This window comes from Amblyomma maculatum, chromosome 4 (genome assembly GCF_055883805.1).
Source record: "Amblyomma maculatum isolate TAMU_Amacu chromosome 4, ASM5588380v1, whole genome shotgun sequence".
Taxonomy (NCBI): Eukaryota; Metazoa; Arthropoda; class Arachnida; order Ixodida; family Ixodidae; genus Amblyomma; species Amblyomma maculatum.
In genome coordinates, this window is record NC_139347.1 from 125,292,619 (window position 1) to 125,320,495 (window position 27,877).

At 44.1% G+C, this 27,877-nt stretch overlaps 1 protein-coding gene across 2 annotated transcripts in view; it reads left to right on the plus strand.

Annotated features, from left to right (window-relative positions):
• Positions 1-26,505, plus strand: part of LOC146192317 (transient receptor potential cation channel subfamily M member-like 2) — a 164,602-nt gene extending 138,097 nt beyond the window's left edge. For both annotated transcript variants that reach the window (XM_084602439.1, XM_084602438.1), the window contains exons 19-29: positions 1,817-2,006; positions 2,293-2,435; positions 3,514-3,653; positions 4,229-4,344; positions 10,967-11,061; positions 14,574-14,732; positions 16,205-16,291; positions 16,992-17,085; positions 18,721-18,816; positions 19,329-19,496; positions 21,759-26,505. In XM_084602439.1, coding sequence (XP_084458565.1) covers positions 1,817-2,006; positions 2,293-2,435; positions 3,514-3,653; positions 4,229-4,344; positions 10,967-11,061; positions 14,574-14,732; positions 16,205-16,291; positions 16,992-17,085; positions 18,721-18,816; positions 19,329-19,496; positions 21,759-21,869 — 1,399 coding nt within the window. In that variant the 3' untranslated portion in view covers positions 21,870-26,505. The remainder of the gene's footprint in view (positions 1-1,816; positions 2,007-2,292; positions 2,436-3,513; positions 3,654-4,228; positions 4,345-10,966; positions 11,062-14,573; positions 14,733-16,204; positions 16,292-16,991; positions 17,086-18,720; positions 18,817-19,328; positions 19,497-21,758) is intronic.
• The last annotated feature ends 1,372 nt before the right edge of the window (positions 26,506-27,877 follow it).

A 27,877-nucleotide genomic window follows, 5' to 3' on the forward strand; every position in this document is an offset into this window, starting at 1 on the left:
TCCTGACATGTTTACATACAAGTAAGATTTAGTTACCAGCAAAATAGTGTCCTCGCTGCTGCGCTTGTCAGTTTTGAAGCTTCGTCGCACTTTTTTCCTTCAAGGTTTGTGCTACAGCTCCGTGTTCAGCGAAAATTACGTCCACGGTAGCAGAACATGACCGAAGTGCCGGCGCCATTACATTTGCCAGCGCTGTGAAATTCCACATGCTAAAATGGATCCAGTGCACAATATAGTGCGCATAGGCATCCAGAACATTAGTTGCAAGACGTGAGAGCAGGCAGCATGCGCCGATGATCAAGAAGTTGTAATTTTTAGACCGGCAGCAGAAACACTTTATTGTAAATGGGGCCATGACATAAAAACTATAAATATTTCCAAGGTTTATCTGGCGCGGCGTTTTTTTTTTTTTTTTTTTTTACAAATAGATCTTTTTTAACCTTTTGTAATGTATTTCTGGTGCTTCGTTATTTTTAGTTTTTACTTTTTACCCGAGGCCTTTTTTTCGCCGGGCGACGAGCGCAATATATCGACGCTCTCCTTGGTATGAGCGGCATGTATGCCCCTTTTGTTTACGACGCCTGCAAATAGCACGTTGAAGGTCTTGTTGACGCAGTATATGTTGGTGAGATGTGCCATGATTTAGCGAACAATTGAATGATAATGCGTTTTTCCTTCGGTACTTAGCATATGTATGCTTTTCGTGGCGTACGTAGCTGCAGTCAAGCGGTCAGGTCGCAGTCGAAGCGGCAACGGCGGCGATATGTTGGCGCAGAAGTGTGAACGAAGGAGTGTGTCGGCGGTAGCGGATTTCGCTCGCTCGTGCCTCCGAATGCTCAAATGGCAACCATCAAGGCGCATCTGCTGCTCCAAGCTAGTAATTCAGGCGCTGCAGGTTCAAACTAACTATCCGAGTGCGCACGAAATGCCTGAGCCGAAACATAACCAAAACTGATGTGGGCGCCTGTGGCGCCTCCAAGTATATTTTTGTATTCGCCTTGCAACGTTTACGTTGTCTTTTCGCCGTCGTTTACGTATGATAAAAGCGTGTTATCATGTTTGAGAAAAAACGTACTACCGCATTCAAACATGCAACGTAATTCGCATTTGTCAGCCTCCGGGATCCCTAGCGCGTCACGTGATTTGTAGTTGCGAGCCTCGGCCGTTTGGCTGTGGTGGCGATACCTGTATTTCTGTTATTCTTCTTTACTGCCTTATAACAGCTCTGTTTTCAGTAAGAGTGGTCTTTTTGTAATCAGGAACTGGCATTCTATCGATGCAAACCCACTTCCTTTCTGTCTTTAGTGTCCCTTTAAAATGTCTGACAGGCGGATTCTGATATCACATTCCCTCCCATATGAAAGGGGCGGCGCGAGTTGGCAGCTCCTGCCAAACGTATCACCAGGCAAGCATACTTCCAATCAGTGCGCGACCATGTCAGCTGCCTGCTATTGCCTGCCATGCTCGTGATTGTTCGCGCACCGCGCCAACGCCAGACGCTGAAGCCGGATTTTATATGAATGGGGCATTTAAAGATGACACCTAAAACGTTCTTTCTCGAGTAAAATATATCTGCGCTTGAGTATTCCTTGATATCCTAAGCTCGGCATTTAAATTTGAACATTTAGCTTTTGGCACCGTCCTAGTTCTAACCCCCTTTAGCTAGAGCAATATTTTATAGCGCGCCTATATATATGCTTAAACGTAGATAATACAGCACGAACTTCTTGCCAGCCCGTTATATTTGCGGATATAACCGATATATGTCGCCGTGTCTTGCTTTCTTAATCTGACACGTTGTCTGGTTCGCCTTCAGTCACACTGCGCAGAAGATCGAGTCGGCGTCGGATGACATTTGGAAGTTCCAACGCTACAAGCTGGTGGTAGACTTCATGAACCGGCTGTGCTTGCCGCCACCCTTGAACGCCTTCAGCTACCTCATCGCGCTGCTGCAGCTGCTCTGGCGGGTCATTGTGTGCCACTACTGCCGCACCACCCACCGTCTGGTGAGCACCTCCGCCTTTCGTTAATAAAACGGGGACGTGATGCAATAAACTCATACAGCCTTATTATAGATTTGCATGCAAATACTGTAAAAATGTCATACAATATCATAAGTTGGCATATATTGTTTGTGATGTCTTATAATAACTTATGACATTTGTGCGATATTTGTATGACATTTTGTGACAAAGCTTGTATGAAGTTACTGCTTCGTGAGGACGAGTACGTAAAGACGCCTGATCCCGAGAGATTGTCCGAGGTTACTTTTTGTGTGTCTGTGCCTCGCAGAATGGCCACAGCGATCTGACCAAGTCACAGCTTCGCCTCTCGGAGAAGGACTACAACTATTGGAAGCACCTGGCCTCGCAGTACAGCCAGCGGCGGCGCGAAGAGCGCGACCTCGAGGAAAACAAAAAGAAGCAGCTCGAGAGGTGATCCCCGCCTCTATCTTCTCTTGGTCGCACGGGTGCGCAGATCACAGGCGCCCCCGCCCCATGTGAGAGAAAAAATATAATTACGAGGGACTTTAGCGCTAAAATAGTGAAAGGCAAAAGCCTGAGTGCCGCATTCTGCTATGCAACTGGCACTAATTAGCATATAATTAATTAGTCACAGAATAATAAATTACTTAATTAATCATTAAGTAGTTAATAATCAGTCGCTTAGTTCGGTGCTAAGTAGCAATGATTTATTCAGTCATCCATATTTAATTAATTAACTAGTCATTAATTAGTAATTGATCATTCCATATGACATATGGCCATTAAGGCACGCGTTCGCGCATACTGTGGTAGTGCTCTGTGATTGGTCGAGTCCTCTATGACGTCATCCCGTCTCGGCCAATCAGAGCCGCCGCAAAAGCGGGGCATATTTTGTCCACGACAGCATGACCCATTAAAGGCTTTCGCCTTAATATAATCAACATGCCTCTGGCAGGTCGTAGTTGGTTACTGGCATGGCCGGCCGAGGCGCTTACTGGGGGTCGAGTTGTATGACGTAACGAGACCACGATATGGCCGAGCTGGCAGGCGTTGTGAATTTGCGCTCGCGGTTGAGTTTGGAGGGATCGACATTCAGCCCTCCAGGACCCCTGAATTCCCAGGCAGACACGCTGCCACTAGAGTTGGATAAAGCAGGGCTTTGCACCTATGTCGGATGGTCTTCCATATAATGAGCACGACTGTTTCGTAATGAATACGTGTGGGATATGCAGGCTAAAATTAAGTAAGTAATTAGGTAATTGAGCAAGTAACAAACTGCATGTAGGCGAACGAGGTGTGCTAGGGGCGGAGGCAGGCAGCAGCCATTAGCGCTGTCGCGCCATGCCCTTAGAGGCAGAGCGTAAGTGTTTCTCAATTATTTGTGTTGTAAATTTGGCTAATAGATCACAGTCAGTGGTTCGGCCATACTCGCGCTGTGTCGTTTTCTGTTCTTGATAGGAATGTAGCATGGACAAGCATATTTACACTTGGAAAACGCTCAAATGGCTGCTGCCCTTTTTACTTGCAGTCTGTCATTTTTCCTGGAGGATATGGACCACCAGCGCCACACCCTCAGCCTGCTTAGGGGCCAGATTCAGGAACTGCAGAGGACAGTGGGGAAATCGTTTTCCTACCTGCAGACGCTCAAAACTGCGTCCGACAGACCTGGCAAGTACACTATGGAATATATTGAGGAGCGATTACTGGAGGTCTTGCTCGGTTGTTACTGCATCTGAAAATACTGAAGTAATTAAAGCGCCCCTGAAACAGCATTTCCGGTAATACTCTTATGCAAGATATCCAAGGAGGTTGCTTATCTGATTATTCAAGCCAAACTTCGAAGCTCTGCGTGGAGCCTATAATTAACAAATAAGGCGAATACTTCCCCTTTCCCGTGTCATGCTGCTGCCCGAGCAGCAAGGAGGCAAGGGGAGGCCCTAGCTAGACGGTACAGCGTATACATCATCATAATCATCAGCTTCATCATCAGCACTGCCGGCAACGGCTGGACTACACCTACCGCAAGGCAAAGGCTTCTGCCATATCTCACTAATTATTCCGGGTCTCATGATATTACTTTAGTACCAAGTTGATATTTCTTTAAGGTGCTTTGAAGAGCATCTTACCACTGTCTGGGACTAGACGCTTGAGATCTTGAGCTTGCTATCGTGCCAGTGCCTTACTCGCTTCTTGGAGTTCTTTTCAAATGACTGTGTTGTTGATAAGTGCGGTGCCGGTTTTAGGCGAACAGGGCGGAGGCGTACTTCCTGGTGCCGTGCACGTGCTGTCGCGGCAGAGCCCATACCCGCGCACGCGTGTCCTCCGCTACCCAGTTCCAGACAAATACGTCGCCTGGCAGGTGAGTAAAGTTTCGACAACAGAGATGCTCTTTAGTGTTCGGATTAGTCACTGCGATTAGGTCCCCCACATTTTTATTCAGAACAGAGAAATCGATATTTATGTTGGCGTCATATCGCGGTCATCTAAAGACAGCTAGAACTTTAGTCTGCGACCAGAAAAAAAAAAAGGGCATCGCCTAGCTCAGTCTTCTGCGCGATTGGTTCGAGCCGCAAATTTTCCCATTTTTTAAATGAACCGAATACGAAACTACAGTCTAACAAGCTCATGCTTCTTGAGAGCCCATTGGTGATATCACATGTTTAGATTTTAATTAGTATGCCAACAATCCTTCTGTCACTGAAAGATGAACACATCGTCTCAGTCCTCTGAATCTCCTGGCTGTGCGGTGTACCCTTCTAATAGAGAGACATCGTAAAATGGACCGCTTCATAAAATTTAATGTGCACTTTTCTTGTGGCTGTTGGTTGAAATAATTCTCCCTTTAGGTTTTTCTCACTTCGGATGCTTTGGTGTTCCTGTAAAATTCCGGTAATTAAGGCGTGGAGCCCAGGAATAAATTAATCTTTAGGATAAATCGTAGCGATTAGTTAGATGTTCCCAATGGGAAAACGTAATGCGCGCATAGACCAACACCGATCTGTGAGGTAAGCAAGACGCGATGACGCGGCTCTCACCCAGCTCGGCCGACTTGGGGTGAAAAAAGCATAGGTGCCATGGAAAGCAAAAGTTTTCAAATCCTTTTTTTATTTCATTGTTTTTTTAGTTCCGAACAACCATAAACATTTTGAAACATGTGAAAGTATGAAACGTCATTTTGAAAGCGGATAGTCTTTAATATGACGCGAAACGCTCGGGGGTACGAGACTGGAGCCCAGCCCACAGAAGGTTGTGTAAGCAAAATTTATCGAAATATTTTTTTAATTTCTCAGAACACCAGTAGAGGCAGCCGGTCGGCAAATGTTTGCAAGTGCTCTGAATAAGAGTGTAGCAGGGTATGTCTCGTCATTTCGAAGCAATCTATTTTTAAACACCCCGATATATTTATGTGCGCTGTGAAGCAGCACAGACTGCAGAGGCTGGCTATCCGCTGAGTGCATCTCCGAATCAGGCAAGCTTCTCGTGTGGTCCAACTTGTTGCAAGCAGGATCCATTCCTTAGGAAATGCTACCAATCAAACGAAACAAGCGTTTACGCTGAACGCATTCACATAGCACAATAAATAAACTGCGCACTGTAGCAGACGACCGACCCATTATGCCTACTCACACAGGTCGCGCTCGTGAATACCGGGGCCCTCGGTACTCGAATGAAGCGCATCGTCTGCGCCACTGTCTGCTACAGGCGTCATTCTTTTTCTTTCCCTTGCTGAGGCGTTTGAGATGTATAAGCTGGATAGCCTGAACTAGATGTTAGTAAGCAGAAAAACGTATAGGGTAGCATGCCAGACTTCTTGAGAAACTTGCGCGATTCGGAGAAACGCCCAGCTTATAGTGGGATTTACAGGAAATTTGTCTTGCTTCACGACATAAATTTTTCAAAGCGCGTAAATATAGAATGAATTCGAAATTATATACGCATATTTTGTCACTGTCTTCTGCAAATGCGCTCGCCAACGTTTACTCACCAGCTGCCTCCATCTGTAAATGCGAAAGGAGAAACATATTCCAGTTTGTTTTGCTTACATGTGTTTATATGAGCCGTGGTCATGACTCATGCCACCGTGCGTTTCGCGGTATTTTAAAAATGCTCAAATAAAATTACGTTTTATAGTTCTGCAGTCTGGTCTGTGATGTTCGTGGTTTCTTTCCATGAGGAGGCGACGTCATCGGTGCCCTGTGGATTTAGAAAACTAATTTTAAAACATTCGTTTCCATGTATTAGACCATAGCGATCATACTATTTTATTTTTATATGGTCGCTAAGCCTATTTTTCATCTCCAGTCTGCACCCGGCATCTGCCAGTGCCTTCTTTGCTTGTAAACACCTTCTTGGTCTATAGTCTGTTTCACAAGCTGTTCGCAGCACTGTGAAATGCGAGAGCGACCTGGGCCAATCTGGATGGCGCGCATTACATAACTACTCTGGCGCACCTGTTGACCACGGCGCTGTAGTAGTGGGGTAAGAACACAGTCTAGTGCGTAATTATGATTGGACCCCGCCGGGGTGGCGCAGTGGTTTACGGCGCTCGACTACTGTTCCCAAGGACGCGGGATCGAATCCCGGCCTCGGCGGCCGCTTTTCAATGGAGGCGAAAAAGCAAGGCGCCCGTGTGCTGTGCGATGTCAGTGCACGTTAAAGAGCCCCAGGTGGTCGAAATTTCCAGAGTCCTCCACTACGGTGTCTCTCATAGCCTGAGTCGCTTTGGGACGTGAAGCCCCACAAACCAAACCAAAACCAATTCTGATTGGTCGGGCCCACCCTTACCTTTCGTAGTGTGACAGTTTGTGAAAAAAAGTACAAATCTGGGGTGCAATACAAGCTAATGAAAGACAGCGGGAACACATCTCGTGTTATGAAATTTCAGCGTGTGTAAGTTCAGCGGCTGAACGATATGGTTAGAGCGATAGCTCATCTCCTATCACAACTCCCTTCCGGCGAGTTTCAGCGTATGATCTGTGGCTCCGCAGTTCTACACCTTTGGGAAGCTAGGCGTAGTCTCATAAAACGGTGGAAGAAACAAAGGCACAATCGAAAACTCAGAATTCGAATAGCGAAGCTAACTACTCAAGCAGACCAATACGCATGGGACCTCGCTCGCACCAATTGGCTAAAAAGGTGCGAATCCCTCAAAGGTCGCCTAGACAGCAAGACTACGTGGAACCTTCTCCGATGCCTAATTGATCCACCGAAATCGAAGAGTGAACAACGTAGAAATTTGCATCGAGCCTTACACAACTTTCAAGGCACGGATGATGAACTCATGGATGAACTCACGCGTCGCTATATCTGCACTTCGCGAGACGCAGAACCCTCAAATCCAGAATACCGGGGGGAACCGAACGAAGACCTAGATAAAGACTTCACTTTAGAAGAAATCATAGCAGCACTAGCAGATATGCGCCGAGGTACAGCCCCGGGACAAGACAAAATTACGGTCGGACTTCTAACCAACCTCGGCACGGAGGCACTGCAGCAACTTACGGATTACGTTAACGAATGCTGGCGCATCGGCACCATTCCACAGGCATGGAAAACAGCCAATGTACACTTTATCCCCAAACCCGGCAAGAAAATCAGCATTGAAAACCTACGCCCCATATCCCTCACGTCGTGCGCAGGCAAACTCATGGAAAAGGCAGTCCACGCACGTCTCTCCAACTATCTAGAGAACAACGAGCTACTGCCACACACGATGTTTGGATTCAGAGCACATCTGTCCACCCATGATGTGCTTCTGCAACTCAAACGCGAAGTCATTGATCCAGCACGCAGAAACAGTGACCGAGCACTTCTATCCCTCGACCTCAAAGGAGCGTTTGACAATGTCAAACATTCCACAATCCTCCAAAATCTCCAGACCACCAACTGTGGCCAGCGAGTCTACTCATACATCTATGATTTCCTTAAAGACAGAACAGTCAACATCAGCATCGGCACTAAACAAACAACGCAAGTGAAGATGGGCACGAGAGGCACTCCGCAAGGGGCAGTATTATCCCCACTTCTGTTCAATATTGCACTCCGCAATCTTCCACCTCTTCTAAATCAGATACAGGGCATACGACACGCCCTGTACGCTGACGATATAACCATCTGGACAACTAGGGGTAGTATGGGAATGATGGAAGAACAACTACAAACAGCGGCAACAACAGTTCAGAATTATGCACGAGCGTGTGGACTAACCTGCTCTCCCGAAAAATGTGAACTCCTAGTCTTCCGCCAGCACAAAAATCAGGCCACGATCGACATCCACGTTGACAACTCACCCATAAAGGAAGTTCAGACCGTTAAGATACTGGGTCTATGCATCAATAACAAGGGCAACAACCACCTCGCCATCCAGAAACTCCGCCTCGTGAGCGAGCAAGTCGGCAGGATGATCGCCAGAATAACGACGCGGAAATCAGGGATGCGCGAAGAAGATACTCTCCGACTGGTGCAGGCCTTCGTCGTGAGCCGCATCGTCTATGCGGCACCCTACCTTCGTCTCAAGAAGTTTGACATCAAGAACCTCGACGTCATAATCAGAACAGCCTACAAGAAGGCCCTGGGCCTCCCTCTTACGACATCGACGGACCGGCTTTTACGACTGGGCGTCCACAACACGGTAGACGAGCTGATTGAGGCACACCTCACGGCGCAGGTGGTACGACTCTCCACGACTCTGACTGGCCGACAAGTCTTGAACGATTTGAACATCAATTGCCCCGAACAGCTAGACCCTAAAAGCGACATCCCAGCCTCATGGAGAGGACAATTCAAGGGAACTCCATTACCGAGGAATATGCACCCCGACTTTCACCAGCCAAGAAGACAAGCACGAGCGGAAGCTATAAAAATGCACTACGGCGGGCGCGAGGGCGTGTTCTATGTCGATGCTGCGGGTCCTGAACAGGGAATGGCGGCCGTTGCGGTAGTACACCAAGATAAAACAGTGGATGGACTAATATTACACAGCCATGACACACTGGCTGCGGAGGAAGTGGCAATTGCCCTAGCTGCGACACACACTACCTCAGAATACATTCTTACAGATTCACAGACAGCATATCGCAATTACCTCAGGGGCAGGATTGCACCGCTAGCAGCTAAAATCCTGCAAGATAGTTACACCCGTGGCTACCAACCCATGGATAAACACTTAGTATGGGTACCAGGTCACCAGGGCATCCCAGGGAACGAGAGCGCACACGCCTCAGCCCGAGCATTTCTCCCCCGGGCACCCAATACGGATCTCGTGGAACCTCCTATCCCATTGCTAACTTACACCGAAATACTTCAGCACTTAAGATTATCTCGCCGGGTCTACCCTCCACCGGCAAAGACACTAGACAAAGGGGAGGAGATACACCTCCGCAAGCTACAGACCAACACTTTTAACAATCCACGCAGACTACACGCAATAGATCCAGAGTCATTTGACTCACAATGCAAATTCTGCGGGGAGAAGGCGGACCTATACCATATGGTGTGGGCATGCCAGCGAAATCAGACTGTCACTATTAATAACCAGCCAACGCAGGAGGGGTGGGAGGCAGCTCTGACCAGCTCGGACGCAAGGGTTCAAAAAGAACTCATCGGAAGAGCGCGGACAGCAGCCTACGCCAATGGGGTTCCGGACTGAGGACTCCAACCGCCGCTACAACCTCCTAATCATTTTCATTAAAATATTTTTACCACTTCCAGCTCTGAATAGCCACTCATGTTTCCATTCACGTATGCAACGCACGCGCCAGCTGCTGTGGAGGGGTGCAGAGAGGGTAATCCATGGAGAGATTCATACGAATGCCATTCATAGGATGATGCCAACCCAAATAAGAGTGGCGAGAACGGGCGCCAGATCAGGTGAGCCTGTCACACTGTGCAGACAGAGCTGCTAAATTTAGCAGCTCGTTGCCGTTCTTTCACAAAATTGATTCATTTGTGGAAGGGAAAGACGCAGTATCTGTCACACTTTTGGGTGGACACTTTGACCACGCCCTAAGAGGGTTGATTGGTTTATAGGCTTTAACGTCTCAAAGCGACTTGGGCTATGGGAGACGCCGCAGCGCAGGGCTCTGGAAATTTCGACCACCTGGGGTTCTTTAATATGCACTGACCTCGCACAGCGCACGGGTGCCTTGCTTCCTATCGAAAAGCGGTCGTCGCGACCGGGATTTTATCCCACATCCTTGGGTACAGCCATTGAACACCCTGACAATTGCACCGTAGCGGCGGAGCATCGGTAATGTGTACTGGCTTTGCATACAGCCCACTGACGCCTCTCCATTCACCTGCTTCGAAACGCAGCCGCCAGTGATCGGGTTAGAAACCGGGTATTCCTATTCGGTGATCGAGCGTCTTACCACTGAGCCACCTCGGCGGGTCAGGTTAAAGATCCTTAGGTGGCCGCAACTATTCCGGAGCCCTCCACTATAATAGCTCTTCTTTCAATCCGTCTTTCTCCCTTCCCTTGTGGGGCGAGTCGGGTGTCTACTGAGAAAAGTGACCGATACTGCGCACTGTCTTTCTTCGAGCCCAATTTGCAATTTTACTAATAAATATAGAAACCCCGGCAGTTTACTGCAATGATCACAGGGCTGTGTTCGTAACCGCTGCAGCGTGAAAGAAACCGGTAAAACAAACATTAAAGCCAGCATTGTGTCTCATATCAACAGAGCTATCGTTCAAGATTCGGTTGAGCAGCGTTCAACACCTCCCCTCTTAGTTTTTTGAGGTGGTGTCGTCGAAAAGCAAGGCGCCCGTGTGCTGTGCAATGTCAGTGCACGTTAAAGAAGCCCAGGTCGTCGAAATGTCCGGAGTCCTCCACTACGGCGTCTCTGATTGCCTGAGTCGCTTTGGGACGTTAAAACCCAATACCAAACCAAACTAATCATGTTCATGCGCATTCTATTGCTACTGAGCGGAACGTGCATAAGGTGAGCGCACGGGGCTGACATATTGATCACTGCGTACAGGTTCTGTGGCTAGAGTACGACCCAGTGGCCTACAGCCGGCCGCTTGCCGACTTTCCAGCTCACCTGCAGCCTCACGTCGACGAGGACATTCTGGGGTGAGCAGTGTGTCCGTTTTGTGTCTATTCTGGGGCGACCGGTGGGCGCGTGCTTATCAGTTCCCCAATGGAAGTGCTGGCTGTGCGGCCTGTTCGCCTAAGCTGACATGTGCACTTGGTTACTGGCTGGCACATAGCCCTCTATTGCACAAATTATGCGGGATAGAAAAAGTTTAGTCTTGTTCATTATGCTATTTATTACACGCACATTAGATGCCTACTTAAAAAAATTAATAAGCCGTTGAAAGTTCAAAATATGTCAACAAAATTTAAATAATGGACATTGTTCAATTTTGTGAAAGAATGAAAAACTATCCCAAAGGCCTCGAATCAAATAAAAAGCTTTAGGAAAGTAGATGGCCTATTCTATCCAATAAGCCAATTTTAATGCTCCTCGAAAAATTTGTTAAACAACGAGAGACGAGGACTTGAATGCTGGCCAAAGTCACACGTCCGCATCTTCCTTCACTGTGTTCGCAGTAGGCGTGATATACTCCGAAAACAGCGGTAACGTATGAAGCCTTGGCGAGAATAGCCTTCACTCGTGTTCTAGAGGTGCCCCATAAGTCATGGACCGCGTAGCAGAAGCCAAAAACTCAGCCAAGGTGTAGACAGAGCTGGCCACCCACCTATCTGTCTACCTACTGGGGAAACGGGAAAAACAATTCTCGAGAAATTTAGATAATCTGGAGAAATTCAGGGAAAACTAAGAGATTTGAGCATACATCAGGGAATATTAGTTGTGGTTGTACTTAAAGGCAACGAAATTCGCGATAATTCTATCTCGCGTAACTAAGGAGATGCGCTTCGCACGGTTCATAGGATGTGTCTTCTCTGCTCAGCGACCTCCGGGCCCTCGCTTTGTGCTGCCTGTAACGGACTGACCCCGGAGAGCAGTAAAAAGCTTGCGACACATCGAATTTCGACGCGAGTTCAACGCATGCGCTTCCCCGGTGCCGCCCGTCGCCGATGGCTATATGCAACATAGAAAACGCGCTTCATGTTGTGCGCACTTGAGCTCTTCGTGGCATCGCGCTCCTCTTGTTTCTTTGTGTTACACAGTAGATAGCTCCGGCCAGGAAGCGGAAAACGTCGCGATGCTTCCATTTTCCAATGTGAGCAATGCAAATCTCAAATGAACTCTTCCTTCCTGCGCTAAGGCTTGATGGAGGCGTCCATTTTTGTTGCAGTGGTTGCACACATGCGATGCAGGCTATACTCACTTTCTTTCCGTGAGTTCCATCAAGCGGTATTCGCGAGCGTTGTTACCCATGGAAACAGTCATTGCTTCGCGTGGCGTGCGCATATGCAGTATACCTGCAGCTGCGTTGCGCTGCCATGAAGTGAAGCGGTGTGGACATAACGAAAGTACGACTGAGGCAACAAAGCGTGATCATCTTCCGCGGGGCACCACTCATGATATGCAGATCGCCTTGAAGGAGTCACATATGGCTTCCGGTAATGTGCACGCCTGCCGTCTTGGGACAAATCAGCGCATGCGCGTGGGTGGAGCGCGGAAGCAGATCACAGTAGCGGATCGTGCTATGCTGCAACTCTATTAACGGCATATAAGCGAAACATGCAGAGCGGCGAAGTTCGCGATTATTAAGGGGGAGATGGTGAAAACATTTATTAGTTCTTGAGCCTTATGGTCAAGCCAATTTTTGGAGATCATGGAAGGTCACGAAGGTTACGGATTTTTTCGGGATCCCATTGAGTGCGGAAAATCGATCGCCGACTATAATAAAATGTGATTCATTGTTTTATTTTTCAACGGAGATTGATAGCATCAGGCGGAATTTCGTCAGCCCGTTTTGGCATGGAACAAAATGATGTGCCACAAAATGAATTTATAAAACACTCAGGGAAAACGTGGAAAAATTATGGAGTTTTGGAAACGTTAGCTTAATGCACACCCCATTTGACCATCGCCTCCACTTTCTAGAAGTTTCATCCACCCGTCCACATTTACCTTCCAGAAACCTCCACTTAGAATAGCCCCACATAGCTGCGGAACAGAAAGGTGATGGCGAATTAGTCAAACTCAACGACTCAATGAAATTATGATCAGTGAAAAATTAAATTTGTGAAACCAAATACTGCGAAAGCAGATTTGCCGCGCCACACAGAATTTCTGCCCACCTTCTTCCAGCGAGTTTCTGTTGGATGGGAAAAGCGCTTTGGGAACAAATAAGAAATATAAGCCAGTGTATAAATAAATACGACAGCTAGCGCATTGCAAAGCACCCGATTCCTAGTGCATCGCATTTATGTAAACAGGGGTAATGCGCTAGGAAAGTGCGTCGCATTAAAGCGCCGGGCAAGGCTGGATTGAGAGGGGTAAGCGACTTTATCCGAGCATGTAAACCCGGTCGCTTCGCCTTGAGGTAAAATGCAGCGTCAGGCGAAGGGGCGACCGCTCGCCTCGCCACCAATTCGTCGTTGTCGCTCCCCTGTGTTTCGCAATCACTTCAAACGAATAGTGAATTAAACTTTTTATTTGTCTGAAGATGCCCGCACACCACAATTCTCGCAACAATACGCCTCAGATTTTAAGATAGCTTCTGGAATATGACAGCTGTTAGGCTTAACGAGTAAGCGTTGTTTGATTGCCTTGGAGGCAAATTGCCAGAAAGCGCGGGATATTTAAGTAGCTTCGGGTAAGATAAACAAAGGCGACAAAGTATTTCATTTTGATTGATACGATGTTGTTATCATTTATAAGAGCTCTCCTCTTACTCTGGCATAAATAAATTAAGCATTAAATCAAATTTGGAAAATTTTCAACCTGGTGCCACCGTTACTTTAGATATGCGAAACTGCATGCCGCCACCACCGCGCTAGAGATGATGCGCTACACGTAAACGCTGTCGCATCGCATTATCTTGAGGCGCTACGAAATGCGATGCGATGTGTTACTGTTGCCTTCATTAAACACGGCTATAGTCGCTTGTTGCTAAGTGACGCGGGCGAGAAAGAAACTGTCGTAGCCAATCAGCGTTGAGGAAAGAGGTGTGGGCTGTTAAGTTGATTGCTGAATTGGTTCGGGAAAGTCTACAGGGGGCGCCGATTGCCACACAGTGATTTGCGGACAGCATCGAGCGACCTGCTCGCAATGGCTGAATGCGTCAGCGACAGCAGTATTTCCGTCTAAAGGGAACGCTAATGAGAATGCATACTCTGCCTTCGCACTCGCATTGATTGGCTGTGATCGAATTATTCATAGAATTTAAACCTCTGCCTTTCAGTGCCTTTTGATAACGCTGTTTTCCCAGGCCATGAATGAATTTAAAGAAGGGGAGGGTAAGGTGCTAAATTTACTGATATTGAAGCAAAGTGGACTTGCATGTTTTAATTTGGCATTTGCAAGCTTTGCTAAAATTACAGAAAGGATACCTTGATTCGAAGTTCATACTTAAACATATTTTTCCCGATGTCTCAGCAAGAAAGTAAACTCAGAGCTTTCCGCCTTGTTTTCCTCTCGGAGAGACAGCGTGCCGTCTTATTTCCAGGCTAAAGCTGGCGTCTGATGGCGGGGGCCCTGTGCCGAGCTTTGCTTGGAATTCGGTGTCCACGAGCCCAGCTGGCGTGAGCATCAACCGCCAATCCTGGATCAGCGATTCTGACGGCGGGCCAATCATCTACCGCCTCGACGCACAGGGAATGCCGATGTAAGTCAAAAACCTTACAAATGTTCTTGGTTACCTTTTAGGAGTACAAAGGTGAGCTTTTTGGCGTCAGGTAATCTAGAAACCAGGACAAAGGCAGGCAACACACTGCCTGTATTTAGTATTCCTCAATCGTGCCATGTTTTGCAACAGCGACTTAGTTTAGTGCTACTGCTTGTCGTATACTGCTACTGCGCGAGCGCCAGTACGCATGCGCAGATCACCCTGAACTTCGCCACGTTCCCGCCGAATACCAGCGGACTCGGCACGCAGGGACCAATTGGCACGTGGTAGGGTAGAAGGTAGCGGTAAGCATTAGCGAACGCTTAGTCTCCAATGCTTGTAAAAAAAAAATGCAGCCCCAGTTGACCCTGTCTTACATATGCCTAGCATTGAAGGTTCCAGCAGCAAATAGCAAGAAGTGGCCCTGACCTGTGAGTGTCGATTTAGAGAGACATTTATTCCAGATGTATTCAGTCGTGCGACAAGTAAAGGAGCTGTTTGTAATGGGAATGCACTTCTTGCCTAGCAAGATGAATTTCTCTTGTCTCTCGACTCCAGTTTGATCATATAACCAAGTGTAGTTACAGCAGCAACCAGGCCTAGTTCTTTCATACATAGTGGTACCATGATTGCCACGAATACCATGACCAGGGTCAAGGTGAGAGCTAATTAGGCATATTTAACACTAATTAGACATGTGTGAAGCAAAGGTTGAGAAATTAAGTTTGTTTGTGTCTCAGCACATTGCCATGCCTTCCTGAGCATAATTGAGGGTAGCCTTATTAACACTAATAGGCCTAGCTGAGCCTAAAGGCTTATAAGATTGTATTACAGTAGTACATTGTTCCCTGAGCACATGCGGGCACTTATCATACCTTTTTAAGTCTAATTGGACTTGATTAGGCCTAGCCTATCGTAATGGGCTAAATAAGCTTATTTGGTGCAAAGCACTTCTACATTTTAATGCATATGTGAAACTTGCATTTAGTCCTGGCTATACCACAGAAATTTTTTCTATTGATTTGTAAAAATAATTGTCCCAGACCACCAACGTAGTAGAACAGCAAATTTAATTTTGCTGGCTAGCTCAGTTTCTGGCTTTAAAAGCAACTCTTAAGGTGTCTTGGATGTTTTGATGATCTTTTCACCATTATGGTAAATAGAAAATGAAATATCATATGTCACCATTGAATAACTTCGCATCATGTTTTTCATATGCTTGACCTGGGAAAGCCGCAGATACCATACCGTAAAAATTTTGTGAAAATCTGATGTGGTAGAAGCCTCGATATAGTTTTTCATTGAAAGCCAGGGTGCTGGTATGGAAGTTTTGTTTTAGCGGGGCATTGTGACTTTTTGCATTTTATCTGATGGATGTGCGTTTTAATTTGAGCATTTCTGAATGATATATAGAGGCTTTGCGGCCTTTATCAATGCAGGATACGCTATCACTGTTTTTTTGTATTGTACAGGAACCCTGTCGGCAGGACAGGACTCCGAGGCCGTGGAGCATTGCCACGCTGGGGTCCAAACCATTACGTGCTCTTCATCATCACGAGGTAACTAAGAAAGCGAACAGAAAATCTATTGAAATTTTCTTTATTTTCATAAATATTCACTTAGGCGGGATTTAGAAAAAATACTGCTAGTGCCAAGCCACATCTAGCCTGTATAATGAACCTGAGGCGGATTGGACAGAGCACTTGCATCATCAAAAGTTTGTTGTGTATGTGATTTCTGACATGCACCATTTTATGTGCATATGTGTAAAATACCACCAAGACTAGACAATGGCAGGCAAGTGCTACCCCATCATTTAGGGACCATCTTGTTTCTGTCTGTTGATGTTTTCATTTTGAGCATCAATTTCCTCACTGAAAAATAAGCATGTTATTATAAACAGTATCGTGCTGCCGTGTACGATCCTCCTAACATGAAAATATGGCAAAAGGATACAGTTGCAGGGAACAGATTGCATGACTATGAAATATTTGGTGGACTGTTTTCTGGATATTTTTATGGCAAGTGTATCTGAAAGGTTTGAATTTTCGATGTGTATGAAACAGACGTTTTTGGTGTTCAGCCATCACCCATGGTGTCTGCATGTGGAGCCTACTGAGGTACCTAAATTGCAGTCTTGATCTATTTTGAAGGCAGCAGTGTATCAAAAGATGTTCCTTAGCAGCATTATATATATATATATATATATATTCATCAAAATTCTTCTTGTGTGCTCATTGAAAGGACCTTTTGACACAGGTGGCAGAGGGCCAAGATTCACCTGGTGGGAGGCAGAGGACTCGAGGTGGTTTTGATGCGTGTTTTTCGGACGGACCACTTCAGCCTACCAGGGGTGAGTGCTCTTAGAAGCTACATCCTGAGATGTCTCAACACAGTGGCTACAGTAGTGATTGATTGTGAAAAGCCAGTGAAAAGAAAAGGAAGGCTTTGCAAAACTGTCTGCACAGTAAAGTGCATTGCGATCTAAATGTCTGTCACAAAATATTTTGAGGCTGGTTCAGGCAGCCCTGAGAATTGCAGAGATGTAGACATAAAAAAAGCAAGCACAAATGTTTTGTTCTAAGTGCAATCATACTAGTCCTAGCACAGACTAGTAGGCAAGATGTTCCCATAAAATTGGATTTGCAGTAAATCCTACTAGCATGAACAAGACATATCTGCCATTGCTATTTTGAAACATATCAATATGATCATCACCATCATGTGAACATAAATCTAGCTTTTGTAAAAATCTGTCGTGTATTACCTTGGGGGAAAATAATTTTTGTGCTCTATCTGAAAGCTTATAAACACTCAATCGTTGTTGGGGTTATGAAAAGTTTCAGGGTTGGGGCTAGTGCACAAGCTGTCACACGTGTTGAAAGGCAGTTGGAATACCAGGGGAAGCTAGGGCCTGTACAATCTTCGACTGCATGTTAGTTGCATGAAGTAGTCTAACATCCTGCTTTTTTTGGCACAATGCCATTATTTGATGCTTCCAGTAGCGTTGGCCATCTGGGATGATATTACCTTGCCCCCATGATGCCGCATTAGAAGACGAGTGCTGATGCCGATAAATGACTCGGCGTGACAGAGCGTTTGGCAAGCCTGGCGATCCGTTTCGTGCCTAGGTTTTTGTTTCCAGAAAGAAACTGGGTAGTGGTTCTGCAACAAAGTGGCGTAGCATGATCATTGTTGTAGAGCTGGTTACGGTGGTTGGCTGCATTGATAACTGGTTGCTTCCTTCTCCTACTCCAGTTCTTTTTGTCATGACTGAAGTTGCAATGAAACAAAGGGGAAATGATTTGAATGGTTGCAAAATTTGGCCACTGAGCTTCATGCCTTGGGACAGTCAGACTGCTTGCACATGATGTCTACTCTGCAGGCATCATTGTGATTTGTTTGCCATTGTGCTGATTCATGTCTTTGATGTCATACTTTTGCCAGGGATTCTAAACGCATGCCATGAACACTTTCAGGTCTTTGCAGGGAACAGCCACTTTACACTTTGATTCAACTTCTCTCTTACAGATTAATGTTGTAATTGACAACCTGCTACCTAGCAGATGTCATAAACTCTAGTTTGCACATACGTCCAATGTATGACATTCAGTTCGTAAATATGCAACATTGGTATCCTTGCACAATAAAATTTTGAGTATCCAAGCAAAGCTAAACTGAACAGTTAGTACTTGAATCTCAATATGCATTGATAGTATTTTTTTTTGCTAAGGTTTCTAAATGTCTGTAGCATTCACTCATTGGCTGCAAGGTCGCAGGATCAAATCCTCAGTCGTAGTGGTTACATTTTATGGAGGTAACATGCAAAAATAGCTTAGTCTTGTGTGATGTCAGTAAAAATTGAGTAGCCCCAGGCATTCAAAGCTTACCTAGAGTTTCCCACTTTAGTTTCTCTCCTCTCAAACTGACCTCAGCATGCCATGGTAGCCAGATGTTCGATAAAATGTGGATACATATGTCATTACAGGACTTTGTCCCAGGAGAAGGCAAATATGAGACACTGAAGTTGATGTTCAAGCCGGAGGGTATCACCAAGTGTGAGACAGAGGAGGACATGAAGGAGGTAAGGAGCATGCATTCGTCAAGGGAGGTGCTGTCGAACTTACTTATGACTATCTGCGTTACCCCCATCTCATATTTGTTGTTTCCTGAGGCTGTCTGGCTGCAGTTATTTCAATTGCAATAGTTTAAGCCAAGAATATTTCTCTTTGAGAAAGAAAATCTGCCATGGTTTGATGTTTATGTGCATAACTTCCAGGTAGCAAAAATGTTGGAAACTTCCAGCTATGCATAGGACCAGTAAATTGCCAACACATCCCAATAATGGGCCGATGGTTTCTGCTGCCATAGTTATTTGTTATTCGTGTTCATATGTTCATTGTACGAATAACGAAATCCTCGCATTCTGTCCGGCTGTGTTATAACCCTGCTAGAAGCTATACAGGTGGTTGAAGTATTCATTTGGGGGTCTAGGTTTTAGGACCAAAAATAAAAGCTGGTGGTATGGTGGTGTGCATCGAAAGGTGCACGCCAGTGCTGACGTAGTTGTCACCATTGTGCTTCGTGCTTGTGCAGTTTTTCCGGAGCAGCTACATAGTGGAAGAGGGCACAGATGAACCCGTCATTGAGTGCAGGCAGCGTGGCTACATGGACGACCCCATGAACACGGACCACTGCTGGCGTGAGATTGAGCTGTGGCATGTTCACTATGATGGTGCCGAGAGCTTACAGGATAAGATGCAGGTATGTGGCTTCTTTTAGCTAGTTACGATTGCTTGGTGCCTCTGTCTTTTTGTTTAAATGCATCATTTAGGTGTGCAAGTGCGCATGTTTTGTCCTCATTAGATTTATCTCTTCAAAAGTAATGTCTCCAATGATTGAGTCTTTAGCTTGGTAGAAATAGGTGTTCTCGCAATGTATTTTGAATACATAATACAAGGATGCAGACAGGCACTTTAGTGCTTATTGCTTGTGGTGATAACTCGTGGTGACCAGCCTTGCAATGTCATTGTATGATAAGCATAAGGCCACCTAACCACTTAGCTCATCAGGTTTCTCAGTTTTCGGGTTTGCAGAAAATTTTTCTTGTCGTCCAGAGGCAGGTCACGAGACTAGCCAATTTCCGAAGGCTTTGGTTGTACATAATTTCAAATCGAAATATTTTTAGCATGTAGTTTTGGTTTCAGTGAAAAAGGTACCGATGCTCTTATTTTTTGAGCTGTGCATGCAACATGGGGTCCACTAGTAGCTTGGTAGGAATAATGGTACAGAAGGGCGGTTGTGCATTATAATATTAATTACTGTGCAGATGTCTGGGAGGGAGACATCAGTTCTTTCAAGTTGCAGCTCCACGAATGCGGATTGGCACCACTGTGCAGTGTTCCTTAAATATTCAACATTATACAAAAACAAAAACAATTACTAAGGCTTTTATCTTGCTGCTGTTAGTCTTGAAAAAGGGTACTAACACATTTTTACGTTGGTGATGACGAGAGGCAAAGTAACAGAAAGGCGATAGCCACAGAGTAAAGCTGGAAATGTCCTGCTGTATGTCAATTCTCATAGTGAGTGTCGCTGTACCAGAAGCAGTAGCCATTTCCAGGAACATCGCATCCCGTGGCTGCTGCTTGAGCGTCAGTTTGATGCAGAAAAGAGGGCTGCTTTAAATTATAAGAAATAGTCCACATAGTATCTTCTCATTTTTTGTCTTTTTTTGTTTGCTGTGTTGTTGGCCTTAATCAAAAAGGTGTTTCACTCTGTTGTAATTTTCTTACCCTGTATCAATTCAATCTTACTGCACTTTTGGGCAAGAAGGCTGAAAATCCTGGTTCTTGTAAAACCAGACATACTTTCTTAACTGAAATAGCAAATTTTGTGTTTTATGTACGGCATAGGTTTTGGTACAACTATAAGGAGCTGTCAGTCCAGAAGAATCTTTTCACCTTAATTGGTGCTCTCAGATTGGGACTAATCGTGCTAGTATGTTGTATACAAAAGATTGTGTCAATGAACTTAGAAGCTCTAGGTACATTGATTCATTGCTCACAGTGGGGCTGCTGTATTAAATGCATATATTTTTGCACTGTTGAAACAAAGAGACCAACAAAAAAATGTTCAACCTAAATTTAAGACTGCAGAGAAATACGGATTGAACAATGGTAGGTTTAATGTTAAGAGGCACGAAGCATGCTGAATGGGTGAGAGAGCAAATGCAAGGTAATTACTGCGTAATAAAAATAAAGAAAAATAGGATATGCAGAACATGTAAGGCAAAGGCAAGATAAGATGTCTGTAAGAGGGACAGACTGGATTTCAAGGTTAAGGCAAGTGTAGCAGGTGGCAGCAGAAACTTAGGTGAGCAGATGAGACTAGGAAGTTTGCGGGGATCAAATAGATGCAGCTAGTATGGCAGAGGGTTAAGTGGTGGAATACAAATATGGCAGCGAGGCCTTTGCCTTTCTGTGGCTGTGATCAGGTTGGTGATCATAGTGAATAGCTAGGAACTGCAGTTTTTCTAATCTTGAGTTTACAACGGCATCACATCTGTTTGGTATAGTGAACCATTTCTCAGAATAGTCTATGATGGCTTTTTGAACTAACTGAAATTGAAACTCTACTGTGTGGTCTTGGAAGAGGCTCCTCTTGATGAAGTGGTAATGTCACTAGTATCCATAGCTAGAGATAGTGTAGACTGTAGTGTGAGGTAGTAAATATGCTAGCCTTAGTAGAAACTTTTAGCTGGGATCGATTTAATTTTACATTTATATATATAAGCTATAACAGCACCAAGCTATGTATGCTGCCCGTGTACAACATATGCAAACATTGCACAGAGGTCGCAGAGTATTCACATGGAGGGGTTGTGTGAGAGAGGACGCTTGATGTAATCTTAGAAGTCTTGGTGAATATATCTGACAAATTCAGGTTTTAACGGACTAAAGGAACTATTTCAGTTTGGCTTCTATGCACTGATTTGAGTGCTGTGCACCTTTTTGCATTTTTCAGAACCACCTGCTGTGGCGCCTTGTCACAGAAGACCTGTTCACAAAATTGCCTCTTGGGCAATCAGTCCTCCTGCATGAAATGACCAAGTCACTGCAAGCGCCTATCATCTAATCTCATTGCTTTTACTGCCATCTGACTTTCTGACCTTAATGACCGACACTTGGTTTGGACTGGTGAAACACTGATGTACAATCCTGTGGTGCTGTCTTTCAATATTTGTTGCACATTTTGACAATGTCTGTTATGCTGTTAGCAAAAGACACCTTGCTGTAGTGACTGCCTAATATTATTAGTGTATATGCCTTTTTGTGTAAAAGGATGAAAGCTTGGTCTATTTTTTTATCAAAGTGCAAAGTGATGCGCTGTAGTGCTGTACTGTGATTTAATGTGAAATATTTTTTTCGTATTTGCTAGTGTCACTGAAACTGCAAGCTGTAGTTAGCTCAAGTGTAGGGTAGCTAGAACCTGTGCAACAGCTTTTTTGCTATGCCTTCATTTGAATATGTGATATACTATGTCGATAACTCTTCTGCTGAACTGTGAACACACAGATGCACGTGGGGTCTCATGCAAAAATAACTTGGTCAGCGGACTCAGTTTGTATGTTTGTGTACATGCAAAAATAACCATGTCAGTGGACATAAATTATTTGTTCGTGCAGCATTACTTCATGACTATACCTCATATTTGAGAGAAGTGTCAACACAGTGGTTGTTTTCCAACATGTCGTCAGAGAGGTGCTGGAGGCTAATCATGTGTAGATATTGCAGCAACCTGAATTTTTATCCTTTTTTGTGGTACTTGTTTGACATGCAGCTTGTGCTATTGCTCAAGCTTATTTATTCAGGGGCATAGTGGGCACTGTGTCATTGTTCAAATCATGTTGACTGTGTTTACGAGCTCAGGGGTTTTTCTTGTGCTCTGCTTCACTAAAGCACTTTAGCATTGGAAAAGGCAGAGTACTGTGAGCTAAAAAGAGAATGAGGCCACCAGTACTTAATCTGGAGTGTATACTTGTTTTTTTATTATACCTGCTGTTTAGAAAGTGTACAATGCCAGAGACAGGAGCCAACTGCGTAAGGCATGAGATGTGCAGTGTGAATGCTCCTGAAATCTAGCTGTACCTTTCAAGCATGAAATTAATACGGATGTGAGATGATAGGCCCCCAGATCGAATCTGAATATGGAAATTCTACTAATATGACATCTTATTACTTTATGTGCATTGAACTTGTTATTACTGGCTTTTACTTTGGGATTGCAAATGGGGCTGATAGGACAAAATATATACTGTGGTATGATCAAAAATTTCTGTACTCGACTATTTCTGTTTTTCTCGTTTTCTCCCGCAATTAGGATAGCTAGCTGGGCAATACCTGGTAACTTGCCTGCCTTTCTGTTTTTAACCTTATCTTCAATGCGCAAAATGCAGAAACAATAAATCTAAATACTGTCATGCCATTGTAAGTGATGCCCATTCAAATGGCAGCCTGCTTTAAACTTCGTAAAATATAGACTATATGTGCAGATCGTGACATTGCATTCTTAGCTTTGCCACGGTAGGCCTGAAGTTGTGTATGTTCTATGTGACCAGAAGTTCCTTTTAAACTTTATTAAGAAGCTCTAAGGAAGATACCACAGTATCCAGACCTTTCAACACACCTACTGGTATGCTGACTAATGTGTAATTAAAAGGCATTTTAATAAGAGAGAAACATAGCAGTCTTCTTCCTTGTCATTGAAAGTAGATGTCTGCATGATATTGTTCAGGAACAGTGTATTGCACAATCTGGGACAAGTTATGGGTTTTGTTTGCCATACTCCTTGAGATGGTCTCGGCTAGTTTATCTTCGGGTTCAGTGCAGGACTCATCTGCATTTGTTTGGCATTAGCGGTACCTCCCACTGCCTCCTCACTTTCATGTACGGATGTGTAAAACAGCTCTCGCTGATTAGTAAACTGCGTCTGCTCCTTGATGTTGAACATACTGACTTTCAGAATGCTATATGTTGAACTGTTAGGATTAAAGTGTGCACAACAATGATTTATTTCCTTGCTTTTCAAGCTCTTGTTGTATGCATCACCATCTTCGTTCTGAAACCACCATACAGTGCTGTGCAAGGATTGCTGCACATTATAAATATGATAGCCTATAAATTTCCAAGTTGTGCAGTTTTGTGATGCCATTCATTCTGACTACCTAATATTAAGCAATGTTCACATCAGGTTTATGCACAAAAATACCTGTCCAGAAGAATATTTTCAACTTGGCGATTCTCGAGCGGTCTGAGGCTTCGCTCTGTTTTGCTCTGCAGCATGGGTTCAAAAAAGTTGGCTTTTGTGTCAATTTTTGGAGAGGAATTCATCTCCATTTTGTTAACCAATTCACCGTGATTTTGCGGGCATGTTCAAATGAGTTTGCCAGAAGTGAGAGCTGTTGACACTACATTTTATTATGATTGGAATATGCTGGTGAGTGGCAATGGACATAAATCTGCTTTTAATACAACTGAGTAGTAATTGCAATGCATTACATTAAAATATCTGTCCAGTACTCTCTATAAAACATTATACTCTTATACTCTCACTGATACACACCTTTGACCACACTGGCTTCCTGAATGTGGCAGAGCTTTAATGAAGCAGAGTGCAGATTTACTAGTATTGCAGTTAAAGTGTAGACATTCGCTGACGTCATTTATGTACTTGGCTTGGTTTTATACTGAAGCATAGTTATGTTCTTATTCTGCAGTACTTCACATAGACAAACTGCATGCCATTTTCTCCTTGTAGATATATGCATTTTTCCAGAAAACTAATTTCGCACGAAGTTAAGATGAAGTGTATGAACCAGGTCATCAATTGAGAAATATTTAAACATACTGGTTTATAGACGGGTTTTGGCTGGCTAAAATTTCGGTGATTCTATATGTGAAGCAGTTATATAAAATTGAATCATAGATAAATTACAGACTGATTCCTGGGGGTTATAAAGTCCAAAATTTCATTTAGAAGCTTTGTACACTTAAAACTTTCATACAGTTTACTCAGGATGGCACTATGTACATTCAACTAACATGCATAAGATTATGGGATGACCTCTTTGTATAACATTTTTAGAGAATGAGTATAATGAATGCAGCTTTAAAATTTAAGTTCATTTGCTATCAGAGTTGCGGAGTAGAAGTTCACAAAAAATTTCTGCTATATAGTGTGTGTACTGGTATTATTTAGTTTTAGTACGTGTTTCGTTGCAATGTTATCATTTCATCACGTCACAACTGATTAGGCTAGCATGGTGTATTTAAGGATCTAATGTACAGAATGAAAATATTCAGTTTATCAAAATATTTCTCCATGCTGTGGTGATAAATGTTTGTTCTAAATGCACTGAACATTGCATTGGACATTTTTGACTGCTTGACAACAGCTTATGGCCTGAAACAGTCGTTTTCTTCATTTATCCTGGCTAGTTACTCGGGCTTAACAAAATTAATAACTGCTATAAAAACCTTGTCTTTTGCCAGGGTGGTGGATCGTATCTGCACAATTATCTCCATGCAGTTAAAGCAGCACTAACATGAGGGGTTTCGAAGAGAAAAGTGTAAATGATGTCAGCTGGCCACCTCCCATCTCTTGTGCCAGCATCACGTAGATAGCTCCGAGCTGAGGGGAAGCACGGTCTGCAAAGTTTTCTGACATGCAAAAAATATAGTACTAAGAGGATTGTGACATGGATTGTGATTTGGCATAGCTTGGATTATTCGTACTGGCAGAGCAAATGATTCGTTTTTTGCTGGTGAATTCTACATCACACCACCTCTCAAAAGTGTGACTTTCAGTCTCATCATATGTCCTCACTGCAGGAAGTAGAGAGATAACTTCTGCAATTGAATGCTGCTTAAACCGAAAATTTGGAAAGGGGTAAAGCTTTGGTAATCCTAAGTGCTTTTGTGCTATTTTCATTGCCTTCTCATTCTTTCGTTTAGTAATGACTGCTAGTGTTGAAGATAACTCTTCCTACAATTTCCAACTCGTTTTCTTCATTCTGAGGGTTCCTTGTACCTATGTGGATCATTATATACTTCCTCAATGCTGTCCTTACAATTGCAGTCATGTACAGCTGAGTCCTCACATTTTTTCTGACTTGTTAAGTTTGATGCAAGACGACAAGACTATAATGAGTAGTCTTAGTTCTTGAAGGGATGTGTCATGCTGATGCATTTTTTACATTTTTTTTAATGAAGCAAAAGACCATATTTATGATTTATCAGTGGTGTAGCTTTCGTTACACGTGCTCTCTGTAATAACTTGACATGGAATGGTATATGAGTGCACACAATATGAAACTTGGCATTTAGTTCAAGTCATCGAGGAAGGTTCTGAAGACCAGATCTGATTTCTTTACACTTTGGCCTGATCCACAATGATGTTTTGCACAGACCTATACAATAAGAACATGGCTGTGTTATTTCAGTGCGGCGATGTCAACTGATAAATGACATTTGCTTTCTTTGAATGTGAAGCTGTACTTATTTTATCTATTATTAAGAATTCCACTTTGCTCATATGTGCACTACCTTCATACTTGGAAACACTCTGTTAATGTCACGTTTATCCTTTTTGTATAAGCTTGTCTTATATATATACAGCTGTCTCTTTGTCACTGTTGTTTATGTTAAAAATAAAAAAAAGCAAGGAACAGCCATGAAATCTTTGTGTCCTATGTCAGAGAGATAAATAAACAAGAAAGTTTGTCTTGCTATTGTAGTGCTCAGTAAACAGCTGTGACATGGTAACTAGGGCACGAAAATTGGCAGTGACTTGATTTGGCTAACCCTTACTTGTATTCAGTAAAAGTTTCATCCCGTGGTTACACATTCTAAAGAAAATTCAAATTTCGGGGGCCCAGGAGCAGAGCCTTGGAGGTGGCCCATCCAAATTTGGATGCCACCACTGAATTGACCATACTGGAATTAGGTTAGAAATTGATTTTGGTGATATTCTGACGAAGTCAAATTTGGGGGTGCACCTAACTTTAAATGACACCACTGAATTAGTTATGCTTGAATTTGATTAGACATCAATTTTGGTCAAATTCTGGCGAAGACAAATTTTGGAGGTCCAGCAGGCGACATTTGTGTGCAGCCCACATCAGTTTGGATGTCATCACTGAATGGGCCGTACTCGAATTAGCTTAGACATCGATTTTAGTCAATTTCTGACAAAGTCAAATCTTGAGTGCCCTGAGGGAAAATTTGTGGGTGGCCCACGTAGTTTAGATGTCACCACAGAATTGGTGATAGCCGACTTAGGCTACGCGTTGACTGGTCCAAATCGGTTGCGGACCACCAAATGTATGAAGCCCTGCTAGTCTTGGCTCACGTCTGTTAATTTGTGCGTCTGTGTTAAGTCTAAGGTCATTAGGCTTGCGCAACGACTGCTGTACCAAGCGTAGTGATAATTTATAGCATGTTGATGTACACCATTGCAATGTTTAAACAATATCAGACAAACGTCAACATTTCGATTGATCAGCGCCCTAAGATGGAGATAAGCGGCAAATTCGGCGAGAGTTGACTTATGCGCATGAAGTACAGGCAAGGGCGACCTTTGTCTCTTAGGCAATTCCTAAAGCCATTCGCAGCCCCATATTTTCTTGCACCTCATTGGCTAGCGTACGTGCCACAGGTGTTTAGAACAAGCAACGTGGCACCAACTGTTAGCTGCATAATCAGCACATACCGGAATGGTTGTTTTTCTGCTGTATCCTCCATGAAAAAAAAAAAAAGAAAAAAAAAACGGTTTTTGATTGCCCATCTCAGAAGGCATGAGTCCTTTACAGGTCTTTTTTATATATGATGTGCATGATATTGTACCCTTTTGAAACAACAAATTCTGAGTGAATTGTTACTTTGCCCTATTTTTAGGCTCGGAAACTGGTATGACAAGCAGCTCGATAAGTTAAGCAGTGAATTAGGAAGCTGCACTCTGCTCCCGGAACAGCCTGGAAGACAGTCACCCTGATCTGTGTTTTAGTGCACATGTGACAGTTCTCGTTGAATCTACAGATTCGCTCTATCATAGCTTGCTAATCAAGCAAAAGGTCGATTTTTGCT